We start from the raw sequence: 25,700 nt of genomic DNA on the forward strand, positions 1-25,700 counted from the left end.
TGTGTGTGTGTGTGTGTGTGTGTGTGTATGCTTTGTCCTTAGTCGGCTCCCTCGGTTCACGCTCCCTTCTTGCTGCTCTTCCTCTTCTAGTCTCAAGTTGCACACAACTCACTCATCTTTTGACATCTTCTCACTTCCCTGGTAGAGGGCCTCACCATGACACCTCAGAATCAACTACAAGGAATATTCTATATTTTTCTTTTGGAGTTCATTTTAGTGATATTTTCCTAAGAATCAATTTTGTATAAACTTCTAAATTTATTGATATAAAACTATCCTTTAAAAGACATTTTTAAAATGTACAGTTTCTGTTGTGCTTTTTCAATTCACAACATTCCACATTGTTTCTTAGCTCTTTTTTTTTTTTTTTTTTTTTTGATAGAGGCTTTGGATCTAACTGATGGCATTTGGGGATAAAGTCTGGCCTCTGTCCTTGCTGTGGACAGGGCAGGAGAGGAGGCGCACTCCAATCTCATGCCTTCCCGTTATGGGCAGTTGTTGATGAAGAACATCTCCTTGCCTGTTACCTATTTTACTAGCTTAAAAAATAATGAGAAAAGTGAACAGCCAGATGACAAGGATTGTTTTACCACTAAGGTCTCTGGGACATAGTTTATCTTTTGAATTTCCATTGAATTTTTAGGTATTTTTAAGAATGAGATGCGTGAGGGCTAATCCAAATCAACACTGCTTTGGCAATGTGCTATCAATATTTTCCAAGTGACTGTTAAGTCTAACTTACGTACATGAGTGTTTTGCTCTCGAGTATGTCCATGCACCACATTTGTACCTGGTGCCCGTGGAGATCAGGACAGGGGTAGGATCCCCCGGAACTGGAGTTGCAGATGGTTGTGAGCCACCATGTGGTGCTGGGGACTGAACCTGGGTTTCTGGAACGGAAGCCAGTGCTCCTAACCACTAAGTCATCCCTCCAGCCTGATTGTAAATCTTAATCACATGTCCTTCCTCAAAGTTGGAGGACCACTGACATAGCATCAGTGCAAGGATCACGGGAGTCATGGTTGGCTACTGTGCTGGGGACCAGGGGGAAGGGAAGCAGCTGCATATTCCCAGCGCTTTCTGCACGCGCGCGCTGCTGCTCTTGGCTCTAGGAGACATTATTCACATGTTTCTCATTATCCTTGTTTTTGACTGATGGCAAAATCAAAGCTTGGCATGAAGTGACTGACTAAAGGTCACAAGTTGGGGTGGGGTCTGAAGGCAGTTACGTCTGTTCCCTCCAACACAGCATGTAAAATTAACACAAAGATCTCTGTTGAATCTCAGTGTAGTGACACTTTTAAAAAAAACCCACTATATCCACTAAATGATAACAATATTGACTTTGTTAATACAGAAATGTTGTTACTGAATATATCTTAACTGTCACTAACATTTTATCTATGACACTATTCCTTATAGATTCTGGTTCCAAGTGCCAAACACTAAGCTTAATTATCTTTGTGAAAGTGTGGGTTGACCCACTCAGTGAGCTTGAGTCCTGTCCGTGCCTCACAGAGGTGCCAGCCAGGCGCTCATCTCTGTCCTCACCCATTGTGATTTATACTTGTTATCCTCTAAAGCTCCAAAACCATTATTCAAACGCTCGCCACAGTGCTTTCATTCAGTAAGGGCTATTTATTAAGAAGACATATTAACATGCTTAGATAGAAAGAAAAATGAACACATGCCCTTCAGTCAACTGAAATGAAGGAAATAACATGAACAAAACTGTTTCAGAGACATTTTATTATTTTACAGCCACAGCATGTCTTAATAATCAGAATACTGTTAGCTTTGCTAATACTTTTATAACCTCTCTCCTGAACTGTAGATTTAAATAATTTTAAAGTAAATTTCGGCAATGTAAAGTTCACAATATAAAATCTGAGGTCCGACTAGAAACGAGATAGATTTTTCCAGGCTTTTGAGAACAGAACTGTGATGGCACTTCTGCACCTCCAGAGTCTGCCTGTGTCAGCTTTCTTACAGGAGGTCACATGCTTTCCATTATTAAACAAGTTTTTAGGACACATTTACTCTTGGATAATATTATAATTAGTTGAACAAATTATTTTTATAAGATATATACTACCAATAATTTAAGTTTTCCAAAGAGTATGCCCTTATGTCTATGTTAACTGTTAATTCTATATATTTTGATAATTACCTATAGTAGAGAAGCAGAGTCCCCTAAGGTAGCAGGAATGAGAACTGCTGCTTGGTGAACGTGCATGCGTGCTTAGGCCCTGAGCTAAGCACATCATGACCATCATACAACTTAATGTTCATGATACCCAGGTGAGCAGGCAGTTAGCCATCATACAAACAGAGCAGGTGTGCAGAGAGGCTAAGAAACAGTGGCTGTGGGCCAGGGATCTGAGGCAATCTGTCCCACTGTCATTGCAAAGTCAGGCTAATTAGTCTCATTCTGTGCCATTCGTGAGAGCTCTGGTCTGCTGTGGTAAGTGTTAGTTTAATAACTTTATCTACCATATATTTGTGAAAGTATGCATTTTAAAGATAAAAAGCAAGATCAATTCAGGTGGAACAATGCTCCTGCCCCAGCTTATTTAAATAGTTTTTATTTGTATATCTTTCCACCATCATTATTCTAATAAAATTATATCTACAAATACACCAGAGTACATGCAACACATTCCACAAAGGAACAAAAATGTCCAGTACTGCTGAATAAAGAACCTAAACTATTACATACAAAGTGCGTAGAAAAGACCTTATGAGATATTCAGGCAATATTTATTTTAGTATTTTCCAATAACTGACAAGGAAGGCATAATTTATAAATATCTCACATCCATTATTATTATTATTTTTTTTTACCAGAAGTCAAAATTTAGTGTTTCACTAATCAAGTGAGTTCCAATCTGTACTACTTAAAGCGAAGTCACATGGCATCAAAATGAAACCGGTGCGCTTCTTGTCGTTTTTCTCTGTCGTCTGCTTTCTGAAAGAGAATTTTAGAGTGGTTTAAGTGCAAGAAAATATTAAGACTCCTGTAATATACATAACAGGTATGATTTTTATAATGTAATAATATAAAATATTTTCATAGATCCAGTAGCTATTTTATACTTAAGGACATATTAATTGAATTTGAAAATCATACACACACATACACTTTTAACACTGATGGCAACAGACCAAACTAATTATACAAGATGATTATTTTTTAGTTAACCTATTGATTTAGCAGATATCTATTGGCTGTCTCCTCCAAGTAAGATAGAGGGATTAAAAAGCATTTTAGATTTTGTTCTTCAAGAATCTGAAGCCTAGAAAGGACAAAGAAGCAGAGCGTACTGTGTATTAGGACTGGCCCTGACGATGTTACTTTTGAGAGCTTGCTTTTGGGCTGAGTGAGGAAAGGGCTTTGAAAATAGTGATGGAAATGGAAGAAGGGGCATTCGTTTCATGCTGGGAGTTTCAGCACGAGGAAGCCTGCTGGGTGTGGAAGGGGGTGGGACATATGCAAGGAAATGGAGGACGCAAGACAGCAGGGCATATGGTGGAGTGACATGGAAGGAGCATGAGGCCTGGGTGAGGAACACTTACATGTTCTTAAGACAGTGGCTAGTCACCTGAGGGAGTAGGAGGGGGACGCGATTAAGGCTCATTCCATGGTGAGTGTAGTGGGTCTACTGCACTAGGAGGTGGAGAGGCTGAAGTCAGAGGCCAGCCAGGACCTTAGATCCTGAAGGGCTGAAGTACAGAAGTGCCGGTAGGAAGGCAGAGGAGTCAGCCACAGCGGTTCTCAGGAAGGTAAGAATCAGTAAGTGGCTGACTAATATTGCAGGTGAATAAGAAAGGGGAGAGAAGAAGCTTTAGAATATCGGCTTTGAGCTAAGTAATCTTGATAGGAACTGGAAATGGAGAAGCAAAAAAACAGCAGCAGCCAGCAGAGGTGGAAAAGCTGGCTACAGAGACAGAGGAACCAGAGTGGCAGGGGCTAGTGTGCACATGGCGCAGCAGGCAGGGTGTAGCCACTGCCCCACAGCTGCTGTATTCCCACATTCATGCCACAGTCACATCCCCTGATAAGATGAGGAACTTAACTTCCTTTCACAGGCCGAGGGATAGAGAGTATTTTGGAGTATGTTGCTTTTAGATAAAGTATGGAACCATTCTACAATCTTGAAATTAATTGAATATATAATTTTTGGTTATTATGTTGAGTGATCTTCTGAGTGACAAATTTACTAATATTAGACTAATCAACATGTTTTTCTTTTCATTAAGTTAAAAGAGTAGCCAAGATAGAGAAAATAGTAATTTTAGTTAGCAAAACATGATTCTGGTAGGCATGGCAGCTCAAGGGAGGGGGAACCGCACTCCTTTGTGACACAGAAGCCTTTCTGGAGGGCACTGTTGAAGCCTACTGGCTCGGTATTTGATATTATTTCCTTTTCTTCTTTGTGTGGAGCTAGGGATTGAACCTGTGCCCTCAAACACTGAGTTATATCCCAGCTCCTCAGTTTTGAAGAGCAACACAGTACAATAATAAATTAACCAAAGTTTTCACTGAAAAACAAACCTTTTCCTGCCAATGTAAAATGGCAATTATTGCCAAGATGAAAATGCAGACCCCAATGAGTGCTACCGCAGTCAGGAGGACGATGTTACTTGGTGTAAGATACAATTTGGCACTCCAGCTGCAGATAAAAACAGAACCATTAAAATAGTAAATTTAGCATAATAGCAAGGTTGAATTGGAATCAGAAAGCAAAGCAGCTTATGAAAGTTCATTTGTTAAGCCATTCCTTCATTCCTTCATCTAAAAAAAAAGCAATTAAATTTAGGTAATTTGAAGAATATTGATGATCCTAAAATGTTCATGGTTTTCTTAAGACTGAACTACAATTTTCTTTTTCATGTATGGTTTTGGGGATTAAACCCATGGCCTCATGTGTGCAGGGTCAACACTTTACAACTGAAGTATACTCACATCTCCCTGAAGTAGAATTGTTGATGAGATAGTTAATATGCATTTATTTTTGAGTTTTATCTTCAGAATTAACTTACCAATAGTACTTTAGACAGTCAAAGATTTGATCTGTTGAGTTTGAAACCTTCAACTCTAACGGGCCATGTGCTCTCACTGAGACTACAGTGTCTTAGCTTTTGACTGCTGCCCACACATGCAGTGTAACTAAATCATGTGTCTGAGTGGGGTTCACTGTTGGCTGTGTAGAACCCGTACCACTTGTGTGTTATAGTGGATGTTCTAAATTACTACAATAACTTGTATGTTGAGGCTTCTAAAGTCACTTTGCCTCTCTGTTAATGTCAATATACAGACAACACCATCAGCATAATTAGGTCTCTCTTAAAACACTACACACAACGCAGCACCTACAAGCACTGCAAGGCCTAAGCTGGGTCTTTATTGCTAACTGTGGGCAGTTGTGCACACAGAGCTTCTTGTTCTCCTCGGAAACAGGAAAGGACTGTGTTCTCATTTTAAAAGATTAACAAGGGCAAGATCATTCTAATGAACAGCAAGTAGGTATTGATTTATTTTGACATAATTAAAATTTATTGATCCATATGTTAGTCTTTAAGTCAGTAAATCTCAGAATACATCTCAAACAAAAATCAATTAGGGTTTTTATTATGTACATAAATTTGAAAAGGACATTTCTTTGGAAAGAGCAAAAGAAACATGAAAAAATTGTTCTGATTATGAAAGAAAGCTATGGCAGAACTTTTCAGAAATTCAGATGAATAAACCTTAAGAAAGTGAGTATTGTTAAGTACCTTACAATAGAAAACAAAACTCCTTTGCTGTTTTTTGAGACAGGGTCTTGCTTTACAGCACGATGTATTATTGAGGTTGCCATCCTCCTGCCTCAGCCTCTTGAGGTTACAGACGTGAGCCACTATGCTCAGAATAAGACCAGCTTTTAAGAAGCCATACACTCTTTTTACTTGTTTATTCTGTGGGTGTGTATGTGTTCATGTGTGCACGCATGCTACACACACACACACACACACACTGTACATACGAGTGCCTACAGAGTCCAGAAGAGGGACTCTGATCCCCTGTAGTTGGGGTTGCAGGTGGTTGAGTCACCTGCGGTGAGTGCTGGGGACTAAACTCAGGTCCCTGCAGGAGCAGCAAACACTCTTTACCATGGACCTATCTCTTCAGCCTCTAAAACTACTTTTCAGGGTTTTTTAGTTATATTTTCTTAAAAATAGATTTTTTTTTCAAAGATGAGGATATTTGCCATTTTGGTTAAAAGAAAATAAAACATCAATCTTCAGGTGCCTACCCATGAGATTTCTCATATAATCTGTCAGAGATATGCATACATGAACACACACATATTTTCTTTTAAAGAAACCATGCTATGTATCTCTGCATTCTCCTTCTCCTCCCCTGCCCCACACGGGTGTGGTTGCACCACACTCTATTCAGTACTGTAGCCCTAGAGCTTCTCTGCTCCTCATTCAGGTTTTATAGTTTGTTCTCAACGCAAGGTGGAGAAAACATACAACACTGGATCATAACAACAAACAAATAGAAAAAAAAAAAAGGAACCAGGGCCAGGCATGGTAGTTCCAGGTACTCAGGAGGCTGAAGTGGGGGGAATTTCTGGAGCCCTGGAGTTTCAGATGAGTCTAGGCAACATGGTGAGACTCTATCACAAAAACAAAATGAAACCTCAATCCAATCCAACCCTCATTCAGGAAATAACTATTTTTATTAGTGTCATCTTATATATGCAGTAATGTGTTGGCCACTTAGTTGTCTAGCAGGGTGGGTAAACCTAGTTTATAACATTTATTAGCTTTCATGGGGTAAAGGCTTTCACAATAACAGGCTTTAATGACTAAAGACAGAAAAAGGTGGACACCGTCAGCTCATGAGACGGCAAGCACTGTTCTAGTGTTCTGTGGGATGCAGGCTATGTAAAATTGTCATAACAAAACAGACTAGAGCAAGGAGAGTAGCTCCTGGTAGAAGGCTTGCCTGGCGTGCACGCAGCAATGGGCTCAACTACCTGCACTGCAAAACACAAAAACAAAAACACAACCTAGTAATTACAACTAGTGAAAATTAAACAAATACAGTATGTATAAATTACTAATTAAGCTGTTCTTTGTCCTAATAAGAATGAATTTATTCCTTATGAAACACCAGGGTAAGTCTGTTTAATAATCTGAAATTGACTAAGTAAATTAAGTGTTGGGCACTCAGGGGAACAGGGCAGGCAGTAACTATGAGAGTTTATCAAAGCATGCCTGGATATCTACTAAATTAAGTTCAAGCACGGAAGGGGCTTATTGTTACCTCCGAGGGACATCGTGAGGGTACGGAATGACGATCAGCTGGGAGTTTGGGATGATGGCTGTCCACTCTTGTTTTCTTATAGACTGAAAAAAGAAATTAAGAACACTTAAAAGACAATACATATAAAAATTAGTTTAAATATTGAAGAAAGGAAAAATAAACCCCAAACTCTCAAGTATTTTGAGATTTTGAAAGGTAAGGAGGATTATATTTGTGTGTTGTGAATTCATTCACTCAACAAACAATGGGTAATTTTTACAGACATTATTCAAAATGCTACATGTAAGTACTGATTGGAGGAGCTAAAATTCAAGCCGGAAGATGGACAAACAAATGACACTATTCTATGTATCTTATGTATATATGTGTAAGTACAATAATGCTAATTCTATGTTGACACATATTATGCTGTTGAGTAATAAAAAGTATTAAGAAATAGCACATAAAAGGATAAGAAGCCATGAAGTTTAATGAGAAAGAAATGGAAAAACTATTATCAAATCATGGTACACTTGAAGATAAGCTTAGACCGGTTGCTATGAGTCAGTTTTTCAATTATAAAGGCTATTAAATATCTGAATTCACATTGAAATTAAACTGTATTCAAATGGTTGGATTTAAATGTTTCAGTGGTATTGAAGCAGACTGTCAACAAACAAAATGTTTACTTGCCTTCTCTCCAGATGGACGGGGAATACCAACAAAAAGATGGTCCAGGAAATTGGCACTTCGGCCTAATCCGAGTACATTGTAAGGTAGCTGAAGAGCTAAGTGTGCTGACTGGCTGAGCTGTCCAGCTAGATTTATGAAGACAATCAGTCAATCAATCAATCAATCAAACAAACAAAAACACTTTTGGAAACACTCACCAAATCTTAAAATCATAAAATGTTAAATTCAGGTAGAAAATGTGAAATGAACATTCAGTTAAATAATATTAATAGTTAACGGCTTACAAAAACTGTTTTGAGATACAATTCCCGTACTGTAAATAATATACATTTATAAGATTTAGTGAAATGGTTTTGAGAATATCCTAAGAGTTTACCTCAGTGAGTACCTCAGTGGAATTTTATAATATTTTAATCACTTGAAAAACTCAATACCCAAAGCTGGTGCTCTTGCCAGCAGGGCTGCACTTGCAGTTGCAGGCAGTTCCTCTGATTTGCCTCCTGCCTTCTCTAGGAGTCTGCCTATTCTCAAGAGCCCATATGATACAGTTATGCAGTGTGTGGCCTGGGTAACTGGCTTCTTTCACATCACACGCTATCATGGCTCATGCTACAGCGTGTTTCTGTACTGCATCAACTGACAAAGAGCATGATATATACTACATTTTGTTTTATTAATTAATTTCATTAATGGGCTTTTGGGTAACTTCACTTTTGTCTAAAATTTTTTTGTATTTACTAGATTATATAGCTAAGAATATGGCTGATAACTGCCTATTCCAAAATAGGCAACAGAGACGCTCTTTGCTGTCCCCAGCATGAAGAAGTCCTAACTGTCCGCAGTGTTAGACATGCCCGTCACCTCAGTCTTATCACTATACATTATACAAAGGCACCGAAACGTCATGTTGTATCCAACAATATGTACAGTTAAATCACGATATATCAATTAAGTGTTGTGTAAAAAATCTGTTCCATTTCATACTCATGAAAGCAATTATATGAAATTCAAAAACTTCCATGTCCTAGAACACTTCCAGTCACCGTTTTGATGGCTGGGAGCAGCCTTTCATCAGTTTAACCTGCATTCCTTATTAACAAATGATGCTCAACTTCTTTCCAGTACCTGCTGCTCATCCGTGTATCTTCTTATTTCTGTAAATGTAGTAGTTGTCTCTTGTGTCAGTCTGGACCTTTGTCCTTTCCTGATCAGTGTAGCTAAAGGCTTGCTAGTTTTAACATGTCTGAAAACCCCCCTTTGGCGTGCCGCTTCTCTGCACTCTCTACACGGTTGTTTCCTGTCTTCTGCGTAGGCACAGTCCCTTTATGTTTCCCACGTTTCTCAAGGTGAGAGATTACAATGCTCATTTCAGACAGTGATTTCCAGTGGGTCTCTAGAGCAGGCTGGTACAGAACTCCCTATGCAGTCAGGATTATCTCGCACTTCCTGCTTCCACCTACAGAGTTCTGGGACTAGCTGTATAAGCCACTGAACAGGCTTCAGAGGTGCTAGGCATGAAGCCCGGGCCCATGCATGGCACACCATGCTGAACATATAGCTCCCAGCGGAACTGTATTCCTACCCTTGTTTTTATTTTTTTCTTATTTTACTTATAATAATTTATTCATATTATATCCAGTTCCCATCCTCCCTCCCTATTCTGCCCTAGTCCCCTCCCCTAGACCTCTGACAGGGGTGGAGCGGCTCTCTTCCCTCACTGTCTGACCACAGCCTATCAGGTCTTATCTGTATAATCTGCATCCCCTTCCTCAGTGTGCCCACAAGGCCACCCCACCTAGGAGAAGTGATCAAATTGCAGGCATTTGGAGCAGTACATTTTCCTGTCAGATTTTAGCTGCATTCTAAGGATTTTGATAAGTTGTATTTTTTTCTGTTCACATTTACTTCAGTGTATTTTCTAATTTCTTTGATTTTTTCTTCAATTATTTAGTTGGAGCGTGTTGTTTATTTTCATGTATTTACATATTTCTAAAATGTTCTTAATGATTTAAAAAGTGTTTACTTATTTTACGCATCCGTGCCTGTGGCTGAGTGTACATATGTATACCACATGCATATGGATGCTTTCAGGGGCCAAAATAAGGTGTCAGATCCCCTGGAACTGAAGTAACAGGAGGCTGCGAGCTGCCTAATGTGGGTGCTGGGAACCAAACCCTGGCCTTCTGCAGAAGCATCAAGTGCTGTTGAATACTAAGCCACACTGAAGGCTCCCTCCTACTGGTTTTTAATGTGGTTAGAGGACACATTTGTTATGATTTCAGTCCTTTTAGCTTTATTGAGTTTTGTTCCATGACAGTACATGGCCTATCTGGGAAAATGCTCTATGTGTACTGGAGAAACATTGCATATTCTAGGTGCAGTGTTCTATGCATTTCTGTTAGGTATTTACATCTTTAATTGATTAACTGCTTAGTTAGTTGTGTGACCAATTTTGAAAGACAAGTATTAAAGTCCTTGCCAGTCAGTCATCAATCAATCAATCAATCAATCAATCATTTGTCAATCAGTGAATCTCAATATGTCACTATTGTTACATTGGAACTTCAGGGCTCACATGATCTTCCACCGTAGCTTCTGGAGCAGGGGGACCACGGGCAAATGTGACATGTGACTCTGCCTGGCTCCAGTCATTTATTGTTGAGTTACCCACCTCCTACTTCTATTCTGCATTAATTTTGTGGCTCTGTTGTTAAGTGCATACGTATGTAGAGTTGCTGTATCTTCGTGTGGACTCACATTGAAAAAAATATTATCTATCATCATCACCATCACCATCACCATCACCATCGGTGTTATGTGTGTCAATGCTTGCCATTAGGTTCACAGGACCACCTGCAGCAGTCATGTGCGTTCTAGGGTTCAGTTAGGTTGTTGGGCTTGGCAGCAAGTACTTTTATGCACTGAGTCATCTCACCAGACCCTGGACTTACCTTTTCCTTTCTTTTTTTAAATATATACTTTTATTTTATTACACATGTATAAGACAAACTACATTCAGCACGGAGACCCATGTGACAATCATGAGAATAATGAGTTCTATATATGTTACATTCATAGTGACTTGGCCATCTGCATTCATCTCGTTTGAAGAAAGTGTCTTTCCTGTCTTGTTGGGTCTAGATTTCCGAATGAGATTCAATATCTATCCTATCTCAACTCTAATAGCTTAACTTCTTTATCTTGATCTAAAACGATCTTGTCCCCTAACCAGCTAAACTTGGTAATAGAACTAGATTGTCTTCAATGCTCCTCTGAGACTTGAGAAGGAATAAAACTTAAATTCCTGAGTGAATCAGCAGTGGGTTAGCAGTTTCCAAAATGTACAAATTGACTTAAGACAGTTTACCTCCTGACCAGTCCCCAATACACTTTATAACATTGGAGCCTAATCTTCAGCTTTCTGGCCTAATATTTCTGCCAGACTTGTTCGCAGGGCAGGAACTATTGAGGACTTGCTTACCCTGACTTGGCAGAGTGCGGCCATTGACTCTGCCTGCATCTAAGTTGCCCATTTTTAGGCAGATTCGGTTAGTGGCGGAACGAGGACATTTTGCCCAGTGGTTATTTTGCCACCTTTGAAGCCATGTCCATAAGGAGGCTCTTTGATGCTCATCATCTTCTTTGAGGTCGGCTGGGTGTTGTCAGGAGTTAACTTGTCTTGTTGTCGAAGAAATTTAGGATTGTAAGACCAACTTTAAATGCCATATTCTGTGTGTCTCTGAGGCTTTTGAAGACCTTATTCAACTATTTTACCTCATATAGCGATAGAGTCATATCTATCTGTTAGACAGGATATATATTCTTGTGTTAAAATATGCCAAGTATTTGACATGCCCATGTTTTGTATCAATATATTAAATTCTATAGCAATGACTTAGACGTAACCTTCACTATAAGTAGCAATTAAGGCCTTGAGTTAAGGAGAAGGTTCAATCATCTAGCTTTTGTTCTGTCCTCCCTCTATGTTCCTAAATCTCTCTCTCTCTTTCCTTTCAGCTCCCATCTCCTTGCCTACATTTGCAAGATAAAGGCAAAGAGAGATGTTCCTGTGTTTCCCCTAATTTTTTCTCTGTATAAGACCAATAATGACTTATGACCGCCTCCTGATGAGAATAAACATTTGTAGATCAGGCAAGCAAACAGCAACCTATACAACCGCCCTCCACCCCCGAGGGAATGGGGCATCGCTCTCTTAAGGTTTCTTCGGTCTTACCTTTTCATCATTCCTAGTAACACTTACTGTCTTTTAATGTCTAGAGAATCTCCTATAGACATAATAATTTTGTTACAGTCTGACACAATCTTTTGGTGGAGTGCTTCTTTCACTTACTTTTAAAATAATTACTAATAACAGAATTTATGTTTGTGTCCACATAGGTCAAAAGATAGTGTCAGATCTCCAGGCACTGTAGTTATAGACACTGTGAGCTACCATGTGGGTGCTGGGAATCGAACTTGGATCCTTTGCAAGAATAAGTGCTTTTAATCACTGAGCCATATCTCCAGCACGCCACTGTTTGTTTTTAATATATTTTGAGTGCCACTATCTTAGTGATTGCCCTGGGTATTTCAATTAACAGCACAGAAAAAATTAGTTTGGATTAATACTAATCTAATTCAACATTCATACAGAGATTTGCTTTAGTGTAACTGTTGATCTGATTTGTATGGATTTAAGTTGCTGTCTAGTAACCACAGCTCAGTATTAATGGGCATCTATTTAGTGTTCAGGAGTTCTGCTAGTGTGATTAATCCTGGTTGATTTAGCTGAGCATTTATGTGTGAAGGACAGTGTTGTTAGTCATTGACTGGCAGTTTCCCTTTCAGAATGTATAATGTACTGTCCACTGCCTTCTTGCCTAAACATGGTGTGATGGCTCACTTCTCTTTTGCTGTTTTCAAGCATATTTCTTGAGAGTTGATAAGCCTGACATGGGCCTTTGATTTGAGGTCTGCTGATCTTTTTAGATGTGCATATTAACATGTCATAAAATTTGGGTGGCTTCCGCAATGACTTACACATTATTTCTGCTTTTCTTTCCTTGCTTTTTCATCCCAAAATTCCAATTATCAATATGTTGGTATGCTTGCTGGTGCTGCCATGGGTCTCTGAGATGGTCACTTTGCTTATTTAAGTACTGGATACTTGCAATTGGTGTATATTCTAGTGTCCAGATTATTTTGCTAGCTCAATTACATCACAGAGCTGTCTATTAATGTTTTCAAATCCTGTACTTTCCAACTACATAATTTCTACTTGATTTTCTTCTTGGTAGGTCTGAGGACTGAACTGAAGGACTCAGGTATGCTAGGGGAGTTCACTATTACCGAGTTGCAGCCCTATTTCTATTTTATTTAAAAATGGTTGTACTTATTTATACTTTTTAACTTACTAGATTTCCTTGACTCTAGTTTCTTTTAAGACTTTGACTACAGAGATAGTTGATTTATAGTGTCTATTTGGCCCCTTAGGCACATTTTCTTTTTTGGTGTGTGCCCTCCACCCCAATGTTAGTTGTTTTTACCGTTTCTGTTGTTTGTTTAGTGACTGCTTTTGGTATTGCTTTTGCTGTGACAAAACCACTTAAGGAAATAAGAGCATAGCTGTGCTTGCGGCTGAAGGACAGTCCACTGCAGTGCTGTGCCACATGAAATGGCTAGTTTCGTTTGCAAGTCACTGCAGCCCGGCTGGCTTCCTTCTTTCCTCTTTATTCGTTCATGGGGACAGTGCTGCCGCAGTCAGCTCTCTTTGGAAATGTCCTCCAAGATAACCCGGAGGTGTGAATGGGAGGGTGTTTCTAGACAGAGGTTTAACTGAGGAGGGAAGACCACCCAGACTGTGAGCACCACTATTCAACGCTGGAGCCATCGGCTGGAAAAAAAAAAAAAAAAAAAGAGAAAAGCAAACAGCACCCTCCTCCTCTCTCTCTGCTCTGACTGGGTATGGTGTGCTAGCTCCTCACGCTCTCACCACCACAGCTGAGAGATGTGGTTCTCATCATGATGGAGTGTTGCCCTCAAACTGTGAGCCAAAAGCAGCCCTCCCTCAGTGACACAGGCTGGGGCTAGCATGAAGGCGAAAAGCTCATTCTCTTATCGGAAATGTTTGTTCTCTTATTACTGCTGCTCATTGCACTGACACATTTTCTTATACTGAGCAGCGTTTGCATTCTTGACCATATCCTACTCACCCATTCTGGAAAGTCCTTTTATGCTGTTGGATTTGACTTGCTAGTATTTTGCTGAAGATTTGACAAAATCCGTTCTCTAATATTTTCCGTGTGGTGTCTTGTGCTGGGCATGGCCATAATGTTGGCCATATAGAATGTGCTAAGATGTGTGAGTAGCAGTGGCACTAATTCTTATTTAAATAGTTAAATTCACTAATGAAGTAATTTGGTACTTGCTTATGTTTTTATTGTTCATTAGTATATGTATTTATTGGGAGGAGGACAAACAAGATTTTTAAAATTACTCATTCAATCTCTTGTACTATTGAGACTTATCTATTCTTTCTCTTCCTCCTCCTTTTTAAAGAAAAGGTTTTACTATGTAGGCCTGGCTGCCCTAGAACTCAGACTCAGACCCAGAGACCCATCTCCTATGTTCTAAGTGCTGGGATTAAAGGCAAGTTGTTTGGAATGATGGTCTCAATATGTATTATTGAATTACGCCAGCTTCCCAAGTGTTGGTATTACAGATGTACCACAACATATCTGATATGCCTGTTTCTTTTTGATCAGTGTACTATCTTCCCATTACTATAATAAACACATTAGATAACCAACTTGAGTGACATAAGATTTATTTCAGCTCACAGTTTCAGAGAGCCCAGATCTACAGCTGTCTAGCATCACTGCTTGTGGACCTATTTGCAGGCAGTGCATCGCACTGGGGTATCTGTGGGAAGCTGTGCACTCTATGCTAGGGAAGAGGAAGAGCTGGGAAGAGGCCTGGTCCTCTCTGAGGATGTGCCCCACAGTGTCCTAGAACCTCCCACCAAGTCTCCTTTCCAACAGCCCCACGGGGTGGGGATTGGTCCTTGACACATGAGCCTCTGGAACACATGCCAGTTGTAAACAGTAGCCATCACTCTGGGCATCCTGAATTTCTAGGAAGTGTCTAGTCTAGCTTGTTACAGTTGCCACAGCATTCCCTATGTGTAATTCTGTGAACTCAGTGGGAACGCTCATTCTGATCTTCTTTCTTCTCCTCACCTACTTTATTCTCCTTCCCTCTTCCTCTTGTTGTTCTGAGTCAAGATCTCCCCGAATTGTCCATGCGGGCCTCAAATTCTTGGGCGCAAGTGAGTAGCAGGGGCTACAGATGATGGTCCTGTGCTTGGCTTTCTTCTATGACTTTTGCTTATCCTGTCTAGTTAAATAGTGGTCAGCTTTATTGAACTTTTCAAATAAACAACTTTTTATTCTTGTGATTCTTTTATTTTCTTCCTGTGAATCAGTCATGCAAAGTAGTGGCTAGAGACCTTGAATTCTCAGAAAGAACATGTAAAACATATTATATGAAGTTTTGTATTGGCTTAATAATGAATTTTAAAAATGTATTTTTTCCCCACAAAATTTAGTTGAAGATTTTTTCCATTTTCCTTTCTTTCTGTTTTTGTTGTTGTTGTTGTTGTTGTTTTTTTTTTTTTTTTGAGACAGCGTTTCTCTGTGTAGCCTTGGCTGTCCTGGACTTGCTTTCTAGACCAGGCTGGCCTTGAACTCACAATGATCCGCCTGCCTCTGCCTCCCAAGTGCTGGGATTAAAGGCGTGTGCCACCACACCCGGCTCCCCCCCCCCCCAATTTTCATTGGTCATAAGAACATCTGGTAATCCCTTTTGACTGCAGTGACACACAAAGGACCCTAGATTTACCTGTGGCCCCAGTGACATAGGCCAGCTCCTAACACCTCAGAGTGTAATTCGTCATTGACGTTGACATCAGAATACAGACTACTGCAAACCAGAATCCCTGAGTTTACATTACATACTTGTTCCATTTCAAATTACTGCAACTTTTCTCTTTGCTTTTTGTCATGCCAGTAACCCTACAGTTACAGTGCTCTCTACGGTGCACCGTCTATATTCAGTTGACTAAGGAACAAAATAAGAATCTATCATTTACATCACACTCAAATCCAAGAGCTTGTTTCTGCCTCCACTGCTGCTATGTTGTTCAAATCACCACTCTTTTGCTGAAATAACTTTAATATCCATTTCCTGCTGTAAGAGTTCTGTCCCTTGAATGTACTGTTTTGCATTATTTTACTCAGAGCATAAGCTATGCCATCTAGTTTACACTCCCACCCACACTTGCCTTTGATTTCAGTTTCATACCTGCCCCCATTCACTGTGCTCCAACACAGAAGGCCTGTACTGTTCCTTGGGCATTCAAGGAATCCTTACACTTAAGAGGCTTTTTTCTTTGCCTGAAATGTTCTTCCAAATATAATTATGTGTCAAACTCCTTTACCTTCTTTGAGTCTCTATTTAAATGATACTGTCTCAGGAAGGCCCAATCTGATTATTGCACATAAATGACTCATGTCTGCCTTACTTTGGCAGTATCTATCCCTCATTTTTTGGTTCACTTTTCCCAACACCTGCACATCATTAGATAACTGCTTCTTAGCCTTACTGCTTACATTCCATTCTCAGGATTTCCACAAGAGCATTTTAGTTTGTTCTATTCACTTCTATATTCTAACAGCTTAGAATAGGCCTGGTCTTGTCATTTATGAACATGTAGCTCTTAAGTGAATAAATGTATCAGGACTAAGACTTGTAATATATTCCAAATAAAATATGTAAGCGGAACAGCAGAAAAATACAATACCATTTTATAGCACGTTAATAGAAGTAAATATACTCTACCTAAAGATAAAGTATTCATGATGAAACATGGAGGAAATTAGAAAAATGGATGGAGAAGGGTGAGATGTTTAAAATAGTCACAGAGAATCACATTATTTTATATTTACTGAAAATTACATATAGTACATAGGGGGTTGAGAAAGGGAGAGAGAGAAAGGGGGAGGGAGAGAGAGAGGGAGGGAGAGAGAGAGGGAGGGAGAGAGAGAGGGAGGGAGAGAGAGAGGGAGAGAGGGGGAGAGAGAGAGAGGGAGGGAGAGAGGGAGAGATAGAGAGATAGATATAGAGAGATAGGTATCACTTGGGGTATTAGTGCTCTCTACAGGAGTCTCAGAGCATAAGAAACCTTTTGAATTGTTGGTCAAGGGTGTCCAATAGATTAAAAAGCAATACAGGTGTCCTTGGTTTTCCTCTCAGAATTTGAAGATAAGTCTCTATTGCTGAAGACATCATGCACTTTGGACACAGGTGTTGGAGGAATTGAGCTGTATGTAACCCCAAAACCTCCTCCCTATGACTAGAAGGTGCTATGCAAGCTGCCAGGGGTGGAAAGAAACCCATAGTCCTTCCTAGCTGTGACAACTATGAATCAAATAATGACCAGCATGCGAAGATACCCTAAGAAGCAATAGTGGCACTTGTATCTTCACAGTAACCAATAACTGTCTAATTGGACTTAGGGGCCATCCAGCAAGAAGGAAATCATGTCTGGTACTCTAGACCTAGCCAAATACCTTTGGGTAGTGAGGTCATGGTTCTTAGAGGAAAACTCACTACTGCCACTTTCCTAAACCAGTAAACACCAATTGACATGCCAGCATGGATGGGGAATATCTCAGGAGGCCATCCTCAGATGACGAGCTACAGGCAATCAATGGCTCCTGAGAGAGGAAGAATTAGTCATCCCCACAGTTGAGCCCCCCCCCCCAACTGGTTATCCAACATCAACTGGTTAGCCCTAAAACAACAACAACAAAATAAAACAAACCCCCACATATAAATGACATTAAATGGAATTAGCATGTTGCAATTATATGTTGGTTTCTATTTCTCCATATAAGTAAGAATATATTTTAGTTACTTTTCTATTGTGATAAAATACCATGTCCAAGGAAACTTAGAAAAAAAGTGTTTATTTGGGCTTATAGTTTCAGAGAGGTAGAGTCCATGATGGCAGACCAAAAGCACGGTGTTAGGAACAGTTGAAAGCTCACACCTGATCCATAAGCAGAAGACTGAGAGCACACTGGGAGTGATATGAGTCTTTTGGAACCTCACAGCCCACCCCTAGTGACACATCTCCTTCAACAAGGCCACACCTCCTCATCTTTCTCAAACAGTTCCAAGAACTACCAAATATTAAAATATTTGAGCCTGGGGGAGGGAGGGTGTCATTCTTATTTAAACAATAATAATTAAAAAAGAAGAGCATGGGAGGGGTTGGAGGGAAGAACAGGAGGGAGGAAATGATGCAATTAAAATTTAACTTAAAATAAATTAGAAAATTGGAAGAACTCGTAATTTTGTACAATCTATAATGAATATCTGATATGCAATACCTGATATACAACCCTGTGAAAGGGTCCTTTCACCTCCAAACGGCTTGTGACCCATCGGTTAAGAATTGCTGATCTACCAGAATTCAAATGACTATGTTTTTCAAAGACTGAATTAGAGCCTGAATTTATAAAACAGTTCAAGTACATACTGTGTAAGCAAAAATTAAGTTTTTAGACTTGATTTGTTCTTATTCTCCAGGACACCATATTGAAAGGCAATATTAACTGGTTATCTTTTAAGCTGTTTATATTGTTAAAATAAGTACCAAGGCTGTACAGGAGATACATTTGAACAATTTCTACACTGTTTTGAGTACAGAAAGCCATTAAAGCCTGCCATTTAGATGTGACCAATCATATAGTTCTAGATATGACACATACTTGTAAATTCTTTGAAATATTAAGATGCAAAATTGAAACAATGTTGACATAAATGGAAGGAAAAGAAGAAAGGGAAAATATATTGATGGATGGAAAGTCTCCAAAAAATTGTATTTCTTGGTATGTTAATCTCTTTGTGGATATGTTTAATTTAGGTCAAAAGAACACTGAATTATTTTTCCCTGAAAGACTTTATAAACTCAGGAATTTTCACTTAACACAACTGGTTTACCTCTGGTATGGCCTGGGCTTGAAAAAAGTAACTTTTTTTTTTTTTTTGGTTTTTCGAGACAGGGTTTCTCTGTGTAGTCTTGGCCATCCTGGACTCACTTTGTAGACCAGGCTGGCCTCGAACTCACAGCGATCCGCCTGCCTCTGCCTCCTGAGTGCTGGGATTAAAGACGTGCGCCCGGCTCTGTAACTTCTTTTTAAAACAGATAAGAAGGACACATATGCCTATCCAATGTTTTCTGCTCCTTTGAAAGAGAAAATTTTTACTCTGAGAAGTATTTGCTAATCTCCAATAAAAAATCCTGAACATTAAGTGATGCTGACATCAGTTAAAAAGCAGGCAAAGACCCAGAGTGGCAACTTTACTCCCAGTGCTAGGAAGGCAGGGCAGGCCAGTCTCTGAGTTTCAGGCCAGCCTGATCTACATGGAAGTTCAGGCCAGCTGAAGCCGCATACTTAGAACCTGCCCCAAGACAACACACAGAGGAGGCAAAAGACACCAAACAGAACAGGAAACAGAACTAACCAAGATGCTCTCATCAACTGATGAATGGATAAAGAAAAAGGAAAACATGAAATCTGAGGGTGAATGAGTGACCTGGAAACAGTGAGTGTGGTCGCCCAGGTACCGGAAGACAGCCGCACATGTTCTCTCCCTTATCCCATCTTCTGGTCTTTTTGTTTTATATGCTTAACCTAGAGTACATGTAGAAGCCAGGAAACCAGATAGGCCACTGGGGATGGGTGCATTAAGGGAGGGGGATAGTGAAATGCAGGTAAGATAGAGTAGGGCTGGGATGGGGAGCAGGGAAACGATGGGGTGGCGTAATCACAGCAAAGTGTCCATGGAAAGCTGTACGGAAACTTAAGATCTCCAACCCAAGAAGAATTCATAGAGTGGATAGCAGAGCACAGGTGACATGAGAGAACTTGGGCTAAATGTTCAATGGGGTTGGGTGTGGAGCCATACACCTCCAGCACTCAGGAGGCACAGACTAGCGCGATCTACACAGCGAGACTGTCTCAAACAAAACAAAACAAACAAACCACCCCCAGTCCCCAAACCCAATCAATATCTTTAATGGGGATGGGTGGATTGGGGAGGAGAGAGAGTAGGGTGTGCATTACCTACAACTCAAGATATATGAAGACGTCTTAAAGAAATCCACTAGTTTGCAAGCTAACTAAAAAATAAGTAATAAATAGCAGATGCATTCTACATAGGTGAACAACACTGCTTCTAGGAGATATGAGTTATTAGATGAAAATCCCACTGTTAGGCACAGGATACCTGCCTACAGGTTAGTGGTCAGGGTGGCACCCAGAATAGAGAAGCTCCTGCTACTGCTCTTGGCTACCCACCCACCATAACTAGATAGTAATAACTCATTACTAAGACTCCACTCACTATGGATGCAGGATATAGAGAAACCAGCTTTAAACCAACTTAAATACTCTCAGTAATGGGTAACATACATAGTACAAAAAAGTATTACACAGACTGCCAGGGAAGAAAAGACATCAGTGGCTATAGCCTGTGCTGGACCCTGTACACATCAATACTGATCTGCCTGGCACGATGTGTCCTCTGGTGCAACAATAGCACGAAGCTGCAGGAGTAACCAACTGCCTGCTGATTGGGCAGGAGGTGGAATTCATGCCTGGTACTAAACATGGTCAAAAGTCCATGACTAGGAAAGGCACAGGCCCGAGAGTGGAATCTACTATTATTGTTTTGCTAACTGGTCATGCTGTTAAGCTGCCTTCTAAATATTAATGTTTATAATCACAGAGTGCTCTGATTCACAACTGTTAGAATGCTGAGAAAAATAACTGGGAGTGTCCAGTTGTGCAAGGGTTATCTGTACCAACATCCCCCAACTCAAGGCTTAGAGAACATCAAAGAAGAGGGAACAAAAGCATGCAAGAATTGGTGGATGGGGAGGAGAGCTGTGGAATGCTGACTTCTAAACATGACGTGGCTGTTGCACACATCCACCCTTAGCAGCTGTGGTTACCTACACAAGATTAAGTCAGCCAAGAGTCTATATGGATGAGGCTCTCAAGTCTCACTCCTAGGGGAGGAACTATTAGCAGCTGATGGCTGCTGAGGAAAGGAAAAGCACCCTCCTTGAGGACATGGCCACTTGCAGGCTGTCCATATGGGCAGCTGTGACTGGACTCAGGAGCTCATTAGTAACATAAAACAGGACAGCAGTTGGGAGGGAGATGGAGAGTCCCTGTGGTAAATTAGGAGTTAGATAGCAAGATACATTGTACAGCTGTACGAAACAAAAAGTATCATTTTAAAAAGCTGGACTCTACCCACAAATAGAATCATTGAAATCAAGTTATGAAATATATGTATTTGTTTCTAATTTATATAAATCACCTCTAAAATAAGAAATTAAGACTTCTGTGTAACATTGTGGACTAGAATGTCTCCTCATGAGTTGGTGAAGGAGCCAGAAAAACTAAGACTTGATTTTAAAAGAACCTGAGGATACACAAGGAAAGAGAAAGGAAGCCTCACCAATGGAGCAAAGATGGAGTTGGGTGATGCAGAGCAGCAAGCCATACATGGCTGTAATGCTGTGCTCGCTGGCAGCAGGAGGGGACGCAGAAGCTGCTTCTGAAGGCAGCTTGTTTTCTTCTTGTCTGCTGACACCACAGACTTAGTATTCGTGAGTAGGTTGCTCAAGGAGAACCCTCCAGCCAGGCAGTGGTGGCGCACACCTGTAATCCTAGCACTTGGGAGGCAGAGGCAGACAGATCACTGTGAGTTCAAGGCCAGCCTGGTCTACAGAGTGAGTGCAGGACAGCCAGGGCTACACAGAGAAACCTTGTCTTGGAAAACAAAACAACAACAACAAACAAAACAAAACAACAAAACACTTCCCAATTGAGATGTCCAAACCAACCCAACACCTGCAGTGACTAGAATTCTAGAAAGAAGCAAGGGAATATGACTCCTCCAATTATGGAACTCAAGATACTGAAATAGGAAAGAGGCCAGGGGAAGACTTCAATTTTTTTCCTGTAAAAATGATCCATGACCTGAAAGAGGAGACAGACAATCATAATGAAATCATCTTAGCCTGTTTCTTTTTGATTGGTGCATTTTCTTCCCACTATGATAATACAAAGAAACAAACACAAAAACACTGGGGGCTGGGGATGTAGGTCAAATGGCAAAGTCCTTTTCCAGCAGGCTCAAAGCCCTACATTCAACCCCTAGTGCCACAATAAAACTCATGCCCCTAATCCCAGCACTTGGGAAGTGGAGGCAGAACGATTGGAAGTCCAGGCTATCTTCCTTTGCTGAATGTGAGGTCAGCAATCAAAGAGGGGAGGAGGAAAAGGAGGAGGAAGCAGCAGCAGCAGCAGCAGCAGCAGCAGCAGCAGCAACAAAGAAAAACAAAACAGTGACAAGCATGACTACAGTGCCCAAGAACCCTTGGATCAAAAAACCAAACCTAAGAGTATATGAGAGAGCTGAGTACTGACAACACAGAGAATGTATTTAATGAAATGACAGAAGAAAAATTTCCAAATCAAGACGAAAAAAAAAATTGTTTAGACATAGGTATGTAAAACCCCAAATATAAATAACCAGAGAAGAATCTTGCTCAACTTCTGACACTAATAGGAAAAAATTATAGAACAATCTAATCAGACAAACAGCCAACCAAACTATCAATAACTTTAAATTATTATTCACCTCAATTCAGCAATAAAAAGACAATTGACAGACTGGACTAAAGAACCAGCACAACACCTCACTGATAAAGATGCCAAAAGAGGGGCTGGAGAGATGGCTCAGAGGTTAAGAGCACTACCTGCTATTCCAGAGGTCCTGTGTTCAGTTCCCAGGTGGCTCACAACATCGCTAATGTGATCTGATACCCTCTTCTGGCCTGAAGGTGTATGTGCAGGTAGAACACTATATACAAAATAATAGGTAAATAAATCTTAAAAAAAAAAAAAAAGATGCCAAAAGACCAAGGGCCAAAGGCTTGGAATCAATCTGTTAAGGGAAAGGAGGCCAGAAACATGCTGTCCCTGCTGTTCTGATCAAAGCAAAAGTAGAAAATACAAAGACAACACTATATCATTATAAAGAGAAAAAACAACTCATCATGAAGAGATAATTATAACTATATATGCACCAAACATGGGGCCTCTCAGTTTCATAAACACTAATGTACAGTTAATGTCAGATACAATGACAGTGGGTGACTCTGATTTCTTTCTTACCTCATTACATTTGCCACCCACATCCAAAGTAAAATTCAGCAAAGAGGTCTCCGAATTAAGCTATAGTGTATATATAGTTCACACACACACACACACACACACACACACACACACACACACACACACACACAGAGAGAGAGAGAGACAGAGAGACACACACTTTATATGAGACATAAACTAAACATTCTCAGCATCTCTCCAACTATCTTTAAAATAAATGACATTATAGACTACAAACCAAATCTTACCAAAAATGGAAGGCTCAAAATACTCTTATTTTATCAGTTAATAGTGCAATAAAATCAGAAACCAGTATCAAGAAAAACTACAAAACCTACACTTCTGGATGACCAGTGGGTTGTTGAAGAAATTAGGGAATAAATTAATACCACCACCACCGAATCAAATAAACCTGAGAGAGAGAGAGAGAGAGAGAGAGAGAGAGAGAGAGAGAGAGAGAAGGAGAGAGAGAGAGAGAGAGAGAGAGAGAGCGCTAAGATAGGTCAAAGGAGAAAGTTTATAGTTATGAGTTTACATTTAAAAAAATTAGATCTCCACCTAAAGATGCACTGTAAAGGCTTAGGAAATTAAAACAACATAGAAGCACTACATGGCACAGAATTATAAACAGAATTAGTGAAACAGAGACATAAAGAATAACATAGAACTGATATGAGTATCAGTGATGATGATTTTGAAAACCTTGGGTAAACTTGTCAAAGACCCAAATTAAAATTAGAGATAAAACAAGGCAGAGCCAGGTGACTATGGATTCTAATAATTCCAGAGAATCATTAGGAAATATGCTGAAAATTTATACTGCACAAAAAGTGTTTAGAAGAAATGGATAAAATTTTAGACATTGTGATGGTTTTTTTTTTTTTTTTTTTTTTTTTTTGGTTGTCAACTTGACCACATCTAGAATTAACTAAAACTGAAGCACTTGGGTACACCTGTGAAGGATTTTTTTAAAAAATAAGTTACTTGAAGTGGGAAGATCCACTTTTAATCTGGACCACACCTGCTGGCAGCCTTTATAAAGGAAAGGAAGAAGGGAGCGTTCACTCTGCTTGCTCTTTTTGGCAAGTCCATTCCTTCACTGGAATTACATCACACTTCTTTGGGATTCTGGTGTGTACTGAAGACCAGCTGGGACATCCAGCCTCATGGACGGATCAACTACTGGATTTTTGGACTTTCTGTTGGTAGACAAGCACTGTTGGACTAGCTGGACCATAGCCTGTAAGTCATTCTAATAAATCCCATACATATGGAACAGAATTGATAGAATAAATACATCCATTCTGGAGAACCTTGACTAACACAGATATAAATGACTTCCACAATTAAATCTTGAGATTATAAACAACTGAAACAGATCCAGAACAATCAATGAGACCGAAGTAGCAATAAAAGTCTCTCAATAACCTAAGAACGAACACACACACACACACACACACACACACACACATATACACACACACCCCTGCTGGGTTCATTTACTGAATAATTAGGGGCCCATCCTGTCTCAGCAGTCATTAATTACCTGCCGTTCTTCATCTAGAGTTGAAGCCTTGTGAGATTTCTGCCATCCATGTATTAGATAAAGTTCTGTGAACATTTGGTGGAGTTTATTTCCAGTTTGGGAGTGAGGCTAGCTATTTTCAGACTTAGGAGTGTTGAGGCAAAGGGATGGAGAAGTGATGGGGAGTAGAAAGATGAAAAAGGGCCTGGGGCGTGGGGATGGACTAGATATACCAGAAAGCAAGACGGACACATGTAGGATGCATAAAGGGAACAGAAAGGGACGGGGGGAGGGGGGAAGGAATTTGGGGTTCAATTCTCAGTCAAGAGGAATGCACTCAGATATGAATAGAGATTTGCATTAGAAAGATTAATTCCCACAACTAAGTTGTTAGGATATTTGAATATCCTGAATGTTAATCTCTGATATTGGAGATTAAATGGCAACTTTTACAGTGACCTGGTCCAGAGGCTGTGGGAACATGAGAAAACACAGATCCATGATTTGGTCAGGACATAGGCTAGGCTGGGAGCTATGGGCACGTGCTATATAGGCACAGTGAACAAGCCTGTACTATGATGTTTGCTTTGCCTCTGATTCTGTTGTTGGTATTGAACTGTATGTTTACTGTGACATTTGTAATGCACAAGGAGTAAGAGTAAAACACACAGTCTGCTTCAGGTACAGTCAGCGTGAAATCTCAGATGCCTGTGAGTCACACAATAATACAATTCAGTTAGTAACTTCCCTTATTTGAAGTGTTTTTAAATTTATTGGATTACTTCATGTAACTGTAATTCTATGTTTCTAACAAATTTAAGATAAAGGACTAGTTTTGTGCCTATATTACCCCACTGCACTT

General features: G+C 39.9%; 1 protein-coding gene across 1 annotated transcript in view; it reads right to left on the reverse strand.

Moving 5' to 3' along the window:
- Positions 1–2,581: 2,581 nt before the first annotated feature.
- Itfg1 (integrin alpha FG-GAP repeat containing 1) overlaps positions 2,582–25,700 on the reverse strand; it is a 129,925-nt gene continuing 106,806 nt past the window's right edge. Inside the window, exons 15-18 of the mRNA XM_051169049.1 lie at positions 7,991–8,115; positions 7,319–7,401; positions 4,556–4,673; positions 2,582–2,968 (exon numbers count right to left, since the gene is read on the reverse strand). Coding sequence (XP_051025006.1) covers positions 2,909–2,968; positions 4,556–4,673; positions 7,319–7,401; positions 7,991–8,115 — 386 coding nt within the window. The 3' untranslated portion in view covers positions 2,582–2,908. The remainder of the gene's footprint in view (positions 2,969–4,555; positions 4,674–7,318; positions 7,402–7,990; positions 8,116–25,700) is intronic.

The sequence above is a fragment of the Acomys russatus genome, chromosome 26, assembly GCF_903995435.1.
Source record: "Acomys russatus chromosome 26, mAcoRus1.1, whole genome shotgun sequence".
NCBI classification, from domain to species: domain Eukaryota; kingdom Metazoa; phylum Chordata; class Mammalia; order Rodentia; family Muridae; genus Acomys; species Acomys russatus.